This window comes from Macaca nemestrina, chromosome 12 (assembly GCF_043159975.1).
Source record: "Macaca nemestrina isolate mMacNem1 chromosome 12, mMacNem.hap1, whole genome shotgun sequence".
Taxonomy (NCBI): Eukaryota; Metazoa; Chordata; class Mammalia; order Primates; family Cercopithecidae; genus Macaca; species Macaca nemestrina.
Window position 1 is genome coordinate 75,357,211 of NC_092136.1, and position 13,267 is coordinate 75,370,477.

General features: G+C 54.4%; 1 protein-coding gene across 3 annotated transcripts in view; it reads right to left on the reverse strand.

Annotated features, from left to right (window-relative positions):
• LOC105468775 (Wnt family member 11) overlaps positions 1–13,267 on the reverse strand; it is a 24,908-nt gene continuing 11,641 nt past the window's right edge. For 2 of the 3 annotated variants that reach the window (XM_011719118.2, XM_071075323.1), the window contains exons 3-7: positions 10,685–10,920; positions 8,810–9,087; positions 5,815–6,107; positions 1,039–1,139; positions 1–857 (exon numbers count right to left, since the gene is read on the reverse strand). In XM_011719118.2, the coding sequence (XP_011717420.1) occupies positions 724–857; positions 1,039–1,139; positions 5,815–6,107; positions 8,810–9,087; positions 10,685–10,920 (1,042 nt within the window). In that variant the 3' untranslated portion in view covers positions 1–723. Of the gene's footprint in view, positions 1,140–5,814; positions 6,108–8,809; positions 9,088–10,684; positions 10,921–13,267 lie in introns of all 3 variants that reach the window. The other variant, XM_071075324.1, reaches the window with a different exon arrangement.

The window sequence follows — 13,267 nt, forward strand, 5'->3', positions numbered from 1 at the left end:
AAGCCAGCTTAGCAGGCAGGCCTGACAACATGGCCAGGCTTTGAGCCGCGCATGCATGTGTGTCCCTGAGGAAAAAAGATGCTGCCAGCTGGGTTTATGTTTCACGACGTCTGTCCTCGCCCTTGACCAAGAGATCTTACAGGGAGATCAGGGCCAGGGCCCGGTGTGGGGGAGCGCGGGGGGAGAAGGGACATCAATCGGAAGCCGCCTTGCCTGGAAACTGGAGAGCTCCCTCTGCCAGCCCCAGGGTCTGCTGAGTTCACTCAAGGAGGCCGGGAACTGCAGGGGCGGGCTGGGGCTCACTCAGCATTTATTTCGTACAGCTGCTTAGAAAGCTTGTTTTAAAATAGAGATCATTATATATATATATATATACACACACATATATATTTATATATATAAAATATATAAAGAGGAATCGAGAAGTGCTACCCCAAAGAAAAAGCTATGCTTTATAAATATTTCTGTAGCTTCCACATCCCAAAGGAAGAAAAATCAAAAAAACAAAGGAAAACATTTACAACCCAAGCTAGTGGTTCCATGTGGTTGGCCCAGCAGGCTCTGACCCCAGGGTGGGCCAGGGGGTCCCGCAGAACATTCTGAAGAAGGCGGGCAGACCCGTTCCCGGAGGCTGGTCTCTGTGGCCCTGAAAGGTCACGTCTGTATCAGTCTCACCAATCCCAAGCCCCGCTCCTTAGACCAGCCCATGGGCACTCCAGGACCTCAGGCTGCCAAGTTATTTTTAATCTTGTCGGTTTCCTTTGATGTCCCGGCCCTCCTTCCAGGGTGGCCAGACCTTCTGTTCCTGGTGGCTTCCAAGTGAAGGCAAAGCACAAGCCGCCTCCCATGCCTGGCATCTGGAATTCACAAGCAGAATCCATGGAGTGTCTCCAGACCCCTGGCCCCAGGTGCTGAGGGTCCTTGAGCAGAGTCCTCGCTCCTGCATGGGGCGGAGGGCAGGGCCTCACTTGCAGACATAGCGCTCCACGGTACGCTCACACCTGCGGCAGGTGACGTAGCAGCACCAGTGGTACTTACAGTGGCACCGCTCCACCACGCGGTCTGTGTAGGGGTTGTAGCCACGCCCGCAGCACATAAGATCGCAGCTGTCACTTCCATTGGATGTCTTGTTGCACTGCCTGTTGTGGGGGCAGGAAGGAGGTCAGTGCATGCCTTGGTCACCGACCCACCAACACCCCATGACTCCCAGCCAGGCAGCCGGCAGCATCTCCTATGACTCCCAGCCAGGCAGCTGGCAGCATCTCCCATGGCCACCGACTCAGCCCTTCTTAGAAGCTGTCTTGATCTTTGGGGACTTTTAAACAATCCTCTTACCTGAAGGTACTTCTAACTTTCCCCTATATTTCTAATAAGGGGTTGCCAAAATGATGGAGCTATTTTCTTTTATTTTTTCTGAGATGGGGTCTCACGCCCAGGCTGGAGTGCAGTGGTTGTGATCATGGCTCCCCTCAGCCTTGACCCCCACCTCCCCGCCAACCCAGGCCCCCGGCTCAAGTGCTCTTCCCACCTCGGCCTCCTGAGTAGCTGCGACTACAGGCACACACCACCATGCCTGGCTAATTTTTTTTTTTTTTTTTTTTTTTTTTTTTTTTTTGAGACGGAGTCTTGCTCTGTAGCCCGGGCTGGAGTGCAGTGGCCGGATCTCAGCTCACTGCAAGCTCCGCCTCCCGGGTTTACGCCATTCTCCTGCCTCAGCCTCCGGAGTAGCTGGGACTACAGGCGCCCGCCACCTCGCCCGGCTAGTTTTTTGTATTTTTAGTAGAGACGGGGTTTCACGGTGTTAGCCAGGATGGTCTCGATCTCCTGACCTCGTGATCCGCCCGTCTCGGCCTCCCAAAGTGCTGGGATTACAGGCTTGAGCCACCGCGGCCTGGCTAATTTTTTAATTTTTATTTTTGTAGCGATGGAATCCTACTATATTGCTCAGGCTGGTGTTGAACTCCTAAGCTCAAGCAATCCTCCCACCTCAGCCATCCAAACTGCTAGGATTACAGGCATGAGCTGCCGTGCCCAGCCTTGTTTTGTTTTCTTGGAGGTATCTTTTTTCTATTTCTTCTACTTCTAAATACTGGAAAGACCCTCCCACCAATCTAATAATCCTACCTTTATGTGTTTATGTGTAATTTTTTTTTTTTTTGAGACAGAGTCTCGCTCTGTCGCCCAGGCTGGAGTGCAGTGGTGCAATCTCAGCTCACTGCAACCTCTGTCTCCTGGGTTCAAGCGATTCTCCTGCCTTAGCTTCCCAAGTAGCTAGGATTACAGGCATGTGCCACCACACCCGGCCATATTTAATGTTTAATTAAATATTATGAGAGATGTAAAGACCATTTGATTTTTAGAATCCTAGCATAAATGCTGAAATACTAGAAGCCCCAGTGGGCATTGGACATGCTGCTCGTGGAGGAAGAGGGGTCTGTTGGCCATGTGCCTCCTGTGGGTCAGGCACTCCCTCCAGTGTCTTATCTTAGTGGAGGTGCTCAGGGCCCTTGGGTCAGTGGTATTATTATGTCCATTATGCAGATGAAAACAGGCTCAGCAAAGGGCAGAGGCTTAAACTCGGGGACTAAAACTAAGGCCCTGGCTTGCTCTCCCTACCCTAAAGGGCGGGGCGTGGAAGCCGGCAGGGGCTGCATTTCTTCCCAAATGTGGGATGCGAAGGCATTGAAGGTCCCTATAAAATGCAAACATGCTTCCACTGCTCTCAGTTCTTCTGCCTAGTGACAAATCATCTGTTCAGACTGGTGGCTCCTCTAGCCAGGCTGAGGCTAGACAGGGAGTGTTTTCATGAGATGTAGCTGCGGACAGAGCAGCAGGGGGCTGGGGCACTGACAGGGACAAATGGTCCCCACATGTGGACTGAGGAATCCCAGAATGTCCAATGTGGGAAAGTCCTAGAGACGACCGAATGCAATCCTCATATTTACTGATGGGGAAACAGACACAGAAGGGAGAGGGGCCTTGCCCGGGGTGAGTACAAGGTCTTGAGAGTCCAGGAGGGCTTCCTGGAAGAGGAGAGGCCATCTAGGCCATTCATGAAGGAGGAGCAGCACTCCACCGTGCAGAGGAGGGAAGAAGTGCTGGGGTAGAGGGAATAGCCTGGGCAAAGGCAGAAGACCAGGCCTGCCCTCAGAACAGTGAGAGCAGATGGAAGGGGAGAGCTGGAGGCCCGGAGGAGGCTGATCAGTACTGGGGGAGAGGCCAGGCCTGAGCTGGAAGGGGCCATGGGCAGAAGGAGGGGAGCATCTGGGGAGAGCCAGCCAGTGACAAGTAAGTGGGGGCTGCCAGCAGTTCCCGGAAGAAGACATGCCCCACAGCTGGAGAGACCTGGGTTCAAGCCCCAGCTCTGCCACTTAGTGGCTGTGTGACTTAAGGCAAGTCACTGAACCTTTTTGGGCTTTGTTTGGTCACTCAGCATCCATGAGTTCCCCCTCAGCCTTCTCCTGAAGGCTCTGGCTGAGCACTCTACCCTGAGTGGTAGGAAGGAGACAGGGTTCTTTTTTAAATTTCTGGATCCCTGACATGCATTGTCTGAAAACTTGGCTTCCAATGTCAGATTCAGACAAGGCCCAGGTGCCTGGGACCAGGATTGGGGCCAGTGGGGCCACAGGCCCAGGGAAGGGCCATTGGGATGCCTGGCTCCCAGGGCACAGGGTGGCTCAAACTGTGGGTGGTGGGGGATGTGTGGGTTTCAGAGGTGCAAGCCTCTGGAAGAAATATAACAAGAGGGCTAGGGTTTGGAATATTGACTGCAGATTAGGCCTCGGTTTCCGCAGGTTAGATTTGAGGAGGCTGCAAGGTATCTTCCGCAGCGAGGGAGCCAGCCTCTAGAGATACCCCACATGCACACACCTTGCACAGTTCACCAAGCTCGCTTACATCCAACCCCCAACCTAATCATCAATCTCACATTTCCCCTCCTCTAGGAAGCCTTCCTTGATGTCCAGGCTGGATCAGGGACCCTCTGGGCTCCCCTCACACCAAGCTTTCCTGTCATGACCTGAGCCCTTGGGGATCCCCCACCAGCACCTACCAGAGCCAGGCAGAGATACAGCTGACCTGCAGTCTCATGTAATGGGCACGAGAAATGTCTGTGGTTGTGAATTACTGAGAAATTGGGGCTGTTTGTTACCGCAGCAAAAGCCAACTAACACAGATGCCTGCAAGGGCCCTCCCTGGGGAAGGACCGGAGCCGCAAGGCAGGAGACCTGTGGGGGCTGCGAAGGAAGCAGGAGGATGGGTGGTGCTGTGGGCGGGGCCTCCTCATCAGGAGGGAGGGGCGACTGGGAGAGAGGGCACAGTGGGAGGGGAGACTGCCCAGGACGGAAGGGGAGAGGGAGATGCTAGGTACGTGTGCTTGGAGATCACGCGACAACCCTGCGTGCCCTCCCCACTGTGCGGAAGACAAGCCTGAGCCTCAGATCAGTGAAGGATGTGCTCGAGTCCCCCTGCTGTGCCCTCCCTGACACACACAGAGCTGCACATGGATCCAGGAAGACCCTTTCTTCACTCTCGGGTCCTCTGTGGGCCTCCTGCAGCCCTCCATGTTCTAGAATCCTCCTCTAACTCCCCCATCCCCATCTACCTCAGCCCAGCCTCTGGCTTCTTCCTGTCTCCTTGGCCTGACCTGGTTCCATCTTCCCTCTGTCGACCCCCTCAATCTGGCCTCCAGATGGGAGCCTGGGCCTCCTCACAGAGCCTGCTGCCCTGGCCTGTGGGGATGCAGCCCCCCAGCCCACCCCTCCCTCTCCTGGAGACAGGAACGTGGGCTGCGGAGGAAGTCAACGCTGGCTGTGCACCAACTATGTGCCAGACACGTTCCCAGACACCCACTCTCTGGTGCAATATTCTTTTAACCCCGAGAACACGAGTTTTGTGGAATGCTATTAGGGGCTCCTTAATAAAAGCGTTCCGTGGCCAAACACCTCTGGGAAACACTGGCTTAAACAGATCTTTACTGCAGATTCCTCAGAGCCTTTCATATGTTCTAGTGCCTTGTGAATTGCCAGAGAATTTCCCAAAAGCATGTGATGACAGAGCTCTTTCTCTCGTAGATCGGGACCAGCTTTCGCCAGCACCGTCTTCAGGAAATGCTGCTTGTGCAGTCCTCACCAACCCCACCCAGCACACAGTAGGTCTGCAGTCACCCCTGGCTCCCTCACTCTCCTGTCCTGAGCCGACTGCAGCAGTTGTGACTGGGGCTGTGGTAGGGTTCCAGGCTCAGGGTCCCCAGGAGGAGATGGGAGGAGCAGGGGGCCGGGGAGAGGGCTCACAGAGGCGAGGACACAGGGGCAGTGTCGCTGCATGGAATGCAGGCAGACATCGCTCTCCCTCACTCATTGTAGGCTGTCCCCATCTCCCCTGGCACCTCAGTCCCTTTGCTGTGCAACGAGCAGGCTGTATGGCCTTTACCCTTCATCTGTTCATCTGCCAAACATTTTCTGAGCACCTATCTTATGTTGGGCAGCCTCGTTCCTGTCCCGTCTCCCAGTAGCGTCATTGTTTCTTTGCATCTGTCTCCCCAGCTGGGGAAGGTAGAGCAGGAGCCTCCCATCAGCCCCCATTCCCTGGGCCCCTGCCAGGCACAGTGCAGAACAGGTGCTCCCAGCAGCTCTGCAGGGGACCCTAGGACCCTGGCATCTCCACTTAGCAGTTCTGGGGCCAACTCCCTCAACTGAGCAGGGACTCCATTCCCCAAATGCCACCTGAGTCCCTGCTGTGTGCATGGCCCTGAGTTGGGGAACAGTATGTGCAACACAGGTGACCCTTTCCCACCAAGGTGGCGGCAGGCCTCACCTGTCTTGTGTTCCGTGGGAGCCCACCTTCTCATTCTTCATGCAGAAGTCAGGTGAGCTCTGCAGATAGACGAGTTCTGAGTCCTTCACAGGCCGGATATCCAGGTCTTTGGGCACCAGGTGCTTGCGGGTGCCCATGGGTCGGTGCACTACCTTGGTGGCCGACAGGTATCGGGTCTTGAGGTCAGCAGCCACATCCCGTAGCTCCTGCAGCCCCTTCCAGCAGGTGCGGATGGAGCAGGAGCCAGACACCCCATGGCACTTACACTTCATTTCCAGAGAGGCGCGCAGAGCCTGCAGACAGGGGAAGGCGTCGGCTGGGTGGCCAGAGTCCCCTCCCTGGCCTGCCCCAGGACCCCAGCCCCACCCACCCATGGCTGGGTGCTCAGGGAGTCACTGCCTGCTGGAGCCTCAAGTGATAGAGCTTTTTGCTTTAAAGCTTGGAGGTGGTGTGGGCCTTCCTGCAACCTTGGGGGACAGCTGAGGGGCAGGAAGAAAGGCATTTGCAGGGATAGGGATGTCATTATTGAGCACCTACTGTACACCAAGCGCTCTAACGCATAATGGAGATTGATCACCACAACAGCCCTTCAAGGGAGGTATCCTTACTTCCCCCATTTTAAAAAGAAGAAACACTAGCTCAGAGAGGCTAAGTCTCATGCCCAAGGGTGCAGTCAGAAAATCAAGGAGCTGGGATTTGAACCCAGATCTGAGGGTGATTCCAAAAGTGGTGGCTTTTAATTGTTCCATGCTTTTTCATTCACTAAATGCTTGCTGGAAAAAAGGAAGAAAAGAAGAGAAGGAAGGAAGGGAGGAGCGTAGGAAGGGGATAAAAGGCAGGGGTGAGTGCAGGGGGCACCTCCCTGCCACCTGGCCGGCTTTCCCCCCACTGCCAGTGCTCCTGCCAGGCCACCCTCAGCAAGCCACGTCACCACTCAGGGCCTCTGTCTTCTTTCGTGCAAAGCGAGCACATAATTCCTGCCCTGCAGAGAGCTGTAAGGATGAAATGAGATGGCACACACAAAAGGGTTTTGTGAACCATAAAAGTTAAATCAATGCTGGTTTTGAAAAATCCATTTAAGTAATAACTATGGCGGAGACCCCTTGGGCTCAGAGGCTTGGGGAGCCTCTTGCCCTGGCTTCAAAAAGGACTCAGGCCCACCAGCTTCCCTGGGCCTCAGTTTCTCCATTCATACCTGAGGGGCAGAAGTTAGATGCCTTCTACAGGCCTTCCAGTTCTGCCTTTTAAACCCTTCTTTCAACACAAGACTTGGATTCCCCTGCCCAGGCCTGCCCTCCTGCCTCTCCTGTTCATAGACCTGCAAGAGTCATGGGAACCTGGGTCCATCCCCTGCATCAGAGAGATGGAGAAACTGAGGCACAGAGTGGGCAGGACTTGCCCAAGACAAGTGAGTTAGTGGGGAAGCTGGCCAAGGTCCCAGGGCTCCTCTCCTCTCCAGTGCCAGGAAGTGAGGACCCAGGGAGTACTTTTGGGTACCCAATCTGGAATTTGCTGAGAAAAGTCTATGGAGGTCACAGGGATGAAGTCAGCAGGACTGCAGGGCACCGAGGCACTGGTGAGCCATCAAGGGAAGGTGAACTAGGTTCTGCTGCTCAGCATAAGCTGGGGGAAGGGGCCTGGAACTTCCCGAGGTACTAAACATGTGTTTGTGATCTCATTTAATCCTCAGCAGCCCTGCAGCTTTCGGGGATACTGGCCCCTTTTGCAGATGGCCTCAGGGACGGTCCTGATTTGCCCTGAGGCTGAAGATCCTCTTTGGACTGCATGGTGGGGAGGGGAGGGCTGTGCCCCTGGCAGCATGTGGCGTCCAGCTGGCCTGGCCATGATGGTGGGCGTGGCCGTGGTGGTGGGCGTGCAGGCCGCTGGTGAAGGGCTCGCACTGGGTTTCATGAGCAGGGGTCGGGGACAGGTAAGCAGGGCCAGGAGGCAGGAGTCCTGAGTTCCTGGCCAGGCTTTGCTATAGATCCACAGTATGATTTGGCCTCAGTTTCCCTAACTGTCCAAGGATGGCCTGGACATCCTAGAATCCTCACACAAGTCAGACCCTTGAGAGCAGATGAGGCCACGGAAATCCCTGAACTTGGGAGTCCCACAGTCCTGGGCTCTATCGTGCTGTAGGTCTGAGCCACTGAAGTGCTTTCAGCCTCACTTAGTGCCTCTGTAAAATGGGGCTAAGGGGTGCAGGGAGGAGCTAATGAGATGCCATCTGCACATGCAGCTCTGGCCAAGTGGCCATCCCTGCCATTCACGGTCCTTTCTCCATCTGTGAAAAGGGGACAACAAGGCCTGCCCGAGTTGTTCTGTGACCACAGAACAGAAATGTATGGAGCAACAAGCACAGTGTCTGCAACACAGATTGGTAGAAAGTTCATTCACTTACGGGTCCACTCACCCCAGTCCTTTGGGCAGTGAGGTGAGGAATGAATGAAAACCTGATAGTAATGAATGCTGGAGGAAACTGTTCTAGCGGCTGCAGTGGGTATGGGTGGGAGTCCCCGTTACATCCAAGCAGATGAGCCCTTAGGATAGGCTTCTGTTGACCACAGCCCTCTCCACACCCTGGAGGGAGGGACAGCCTGAGGAACATGACAGATGGGGACTCAGCACCAGGTCACCTCCACCATTTTATAGATGGGAACAGCTGAGGCTAGAGAGGCACTGACTTTCCCAATGTCCCTAAGTGAGTTTAGTGCCAGAGCCAAGGCCAGAACTCAGAGCGCCTGACTCCTAGTTCAGTGCTCCTTCTGCTTGGACAACCCAAACCCCGGTGGACCCCCTGGAGGAGGAAAGCGAGACAAACCCCAAGCAGCTGGCAAGGGAAGGGCTGAGGATGAGGACGGTGTGAGGCACGTCAGGTGTGGGCCAGTCAGGGCCCGTCCCCCCGCACCCCCCACCATCGGGGCACGCTGGGTGGCCCTTTTCCGGCCAATGGTACAAGCACAACTATCTGGGGCTGGGTGGGGTGGGTGGTTACCTGTCTCCCCACTTCACTGTTGTGTAGACGCATCAGTTTATTGGCTTGGGATCCTGTTTTTTTCACCTTCATAGGAGCATCGGAAAACTTGGCCCCCATGAGGAGCCCGTAGCTCAGGTTGTCCGCACATCCTCCCCAGCGGTTCCCGGGCCCGGGTGGCTCACCTGGGACGGGGCCGCAGGAGCAGCCCGGCAGGTCGCCGGAGGTGCAGGCCCGGGCGATGGCGTGGCTGATGGCGGCGGCCGACAGCGCATACACGAAGGCCGACTCCCGGGTCCCTGGGGGTGGGAGGGAAAGGTCAGCTGCCCAGGTCAGAGGTCCTCCTCCTTCGCCCACACCCTCATGTAACCAAGGTGGCGCCAGCAGGGGTCGGCACTAGGGCCATTGAGCTGTCACCCCTGCTTCCCCAATTCCTTCCGAATATACCAGCTGACAGCCACACTCGACCCACACCCACAGGCATGCCCTTGCCCACGTCCTCCTACTCACACTCACAGCTCTGGGCTTTCACCCACTTGCCCTGCACTGGCGTTAGGGGATGCTTTACAGTAGTGAAGCCCAGGCTCTGAGCTCCTGATGCACCAGACGAATGCACAAAGGGCCTGCTGTGTGTGGACCCGTGTCCCCCTGAAGGATGTGTTCAAGTCCTGACCCCTGGACCTGTGAGCATAATCTTATGATGAAGTGGGGTCTTTGCAGATGTAATGGGGCTTAGACAAGGTCATATCAGATCAGGGTGGGCCCTAGGCCAGTGGCTGTAAAAAGGGAATTTCGGATACACAGACACACAAAGAGGGAGCTTGCCCTGTGATGACAGAGGCAGAGACTGCAGTGACGCAGCTGCAAGCTAAAGAATGCCAAGGATGGCCAACTGCCACCAGGAGCTAGGGACGGGCCAGGAAGGATCCTCCTTGGCACCTTCAGGGGGAGCACGGCTCTGCTGACACCTCAATTTTGGACTTCCGGCCTCCAGAACTTCGAGACAATACACATCTGTTGTTTGCAAGCAGCTAGTTGTGGCCCATTGGACAGCAGCCCTGGGAAACAAATAGGGCACTCAGGAGCCTCAGCTGCGGGGTCCTGGCCATTGGTCCGAGCCCTGGCTCTGTCTCCTAACTAGCAAGCCACTTTCCCTTCTCCAGCCTCAGTTTCCTTAACTGTAGAATATGGGTGATAACACCTACCTCACAGGCTGGCTCTGGAGTTCAAATAATTCAGGAAGAAAGGAATTTGTCAAATATTAGCTGCTACTGTTTAGGACCCACAAGAAAAGTTATTACAGTGCAGGAGAGAGATGGCACCTACTGGGGCACTTCTGTCTGTCAAAAGCCTCCCTATTGTACATGGGCCCCCCAGACACCCCCCACCAGAAGCCACCACCTGCAGGAAGTCTTTGAGATGTTCTGTCTTTACACTGCTTTGTGCATGGTGCAACAGTTTCAGCAGCCCAGTTCAGTGTTACCTGTGGCACACCTGTCTGCCCTGAGGGTGGGCTCTATAGCATTCTTGTTTCTAGACTCCCCTCCCAGGAGCCTCCCTGATATGTGGCCTCAAGTACAGCAGGCCACAGCCCTGGCTCATTCCTTCATTCATGCACGGGGGCACACAGGTACATGTGCTGGTCTTCAGGCTCCCCTGCACTGATATTGCCACTCATCTGTGTTTACTTATTTGTGAATTCATGCCTACACACCCATCTTATGATTAATTCATCCACCCATGCCCCATTCATCCATGCCTGTATCCACCCGTCATTCATCCATGAATCCATTATCCACCCGCCCATGAACCCATCCCTCCATCTAAACACACAGATCGATGCCTGAATTCCTTCACCCGCACCCACACGCATTTAGCAGCTTTGCCAGCTCCTACCTCTCTCCAGGTCAAGCAAATAGTTGGGGGCGAGCTCGATGGAGGAGCAGTTCCAGCGCATGTCGGCGAAGGCCCGGCGACAGGCCTTCATGACCTCACGGGCAGCGTGCACCACCGTGTGCATGAGCTCCAGGTTGCTGCGGCACAGCTGCACCTGTGCAGACACCAGGCCCTCCAGCTGCTTGCAGTGTTGCGTCTGGTTCAGTGCCAGGGCTGCTGGTGTCTTGGACAGTGCCCTGCACACCATGGAAAGGCCATGACCGATGGAAGGAGAGACAGGGTTGTCAGGGGCCACATGGCCTCCAACCGCCCTTCTGACCCCAGCCTTTCCTTCAGTGGACTTTGCCTCCTGGTTTCCTGGCTCCTTCCAAGAAAGGCTCCCAAAGTGCCGGCTGGCAGAGCAGTGGATTCCCCTCCCACCCCGTGTGCCTTGGGCGCATCACTGTCCCTCTCTGGGCCTCAGGCCCTATTCATAACACAGGATCACAACCCCCATCCTACCTAAGCTTTATGATAATTATACGAACAAAACAGCTCTATAGTTCACAAAGCTCACCACTACCACCTGATTTAGTTCTCACACAGCTGTGAATTATTAGTCTTTATTCAACACTCATTCAACACTGAGCAGCTATGTGCCAGAAACCATGCGAAACGCTAGATTCTTATAATCACAATAATTATATATACTATTAACTGAAGCCTTACTAGATGCGCAACATGAGGTTGGAGTTTTCCATCATTGTTTCATGTGATTACTAAACCCATTTATTATGTTGTAAAGTCCCATATCCATGCAAGGAATTCCTAATAAAGGATTAAAGAGCCACTCAGTTTTGTGATGACCTGGAACTTGAAAATTTTAGTACCTAATCCAGACTTGGCCATTAACTCGTTGTGTGATGTTTGATAGTTCATTGCCCCTCTTCGGGCCTCTGTGTTTGTACTTATAAACTGTATTTCCCAGAATGGGCTCCAGTGAGACACTGACAAAAGGGATCCATTTGGGGAACACAATGTACTATGTCCCTGCTTGGAGAGTCAGGATGCATATTTACATTTTAAAGGCCCTGAGAAGTCCTGCAGCAAAGCAACAGGCTTGGTTTTGTTTAACTCAGGGAGTCTATTGAGTATATTGAGCACAGAGCCCTTTGCTTGAGGCTGCTGACCTCATCCATGCTTTGGGAAATGTTAGCCTAGTGGGTCTCTATGAACCCTGGTGATGTTAGAGGACCCAAGAGCCTCCCAGATCCCAGCTCTGGGCACCTCGGTTCCAAGACTCTAGGACCAGGTTCCTCCTGGATCTGCTGTTCTCCTAGGCCTTCTCTGAGGGGCAGGCTGCATCGACGGCACTTAAGGACCCCACAACCCTAAAAGACTCCATATGGACTCACTCCCAGTCCCGCCACCCAAGCAGGGGCCGTCTGGAACCCAGAGTCAGCTGGCCTTCAGCAACCCAGCAGAGACCCAGGAGGGACAGGGAACCAAGAGGGGCCATTGTGCAGCCAGAAGTGCTGAGTGCCCCGCCTGCTGTGGCCCCAGCGGTTCTCGCCCAGGGTCAGGGCTGAGACCTGGCAAGGTAGAGATCCTAGAACCCCTGAGCTGAGTTCTGAGGGAGGCAGCCCATTGCCAAGGGCACTGCATAGGCTTGGGTAGACTCCAGGCTAGTCACTCCCCTTGCTACCTTGAGCAAGTCACTTAACCTCTCCTCTCCCACCAACCTCCCAGTATTAACTGAGGGCTTAAATCAGACAATGTGTGTCACACGTTCTGCCCAGGGCTGACGCTCTGTGGTCAGTGGTCAGTGATGGAAGCTACTACAATTACCACCTTGGTGGTCTTTTCCTACCTGGGGGCAGCCTCCCTGGACCTGCCTAGTCAAGGCCAAGGGCTGCCACTTGACATTCAGAGCCCCTCAAAGCCTGGCCTCCCAGCTCTCCCCAGCCACCCATCCTCATTCTGACATCCAGCTATACCAGGTTCTTGACTTCTCTGAAAGGAACTGTCTTGCCACTATGCCTTTGCCCAAGCTTTTCCTGATGCCAGGAATGCCTTTCCCCCTGCTTCTGGACATGAATGAATAAATGAACTTGATCTACTTGTGGAAGTATTTTCTAAGCACCAACTCTTCCCAGACTCATTTGGTAATGAACATGACATAGATCCTTTCCTCAAGGATCCCCTAGTCTAACGGCTGGGTAAAGCTATCAACAGTTATAAATCAATGACCCAGCTGTTCTCGCTCCTGGCCTGGCCCCAGGAAGAGCACAAGCTTTCGACACCAGCTGTGTGACCTAGGTAAGTTACCCAACCTCTCTGGGCTCCATGTTGCTCATCTGTTATAAAGAAATGATAAGGCCAGGCGCGGTGGCTTACACCTGTAATATCCCAGCACTTTGGGAGGCCAAGGTGGGGGCAGATCATCTGAGGTCAGGAGTTTGACACCAGCCTGGTGAACATGGTGAAACTCTGTCTCTACTAAAAAAATACAAAAATTAGCCAGGCATGGTGGCGCATGCCTATAATCCCAGCTGCTCAGGAGGTTGAGGCAGGAGAATTGCTTGAACCCAGGAGGCAGAGGTT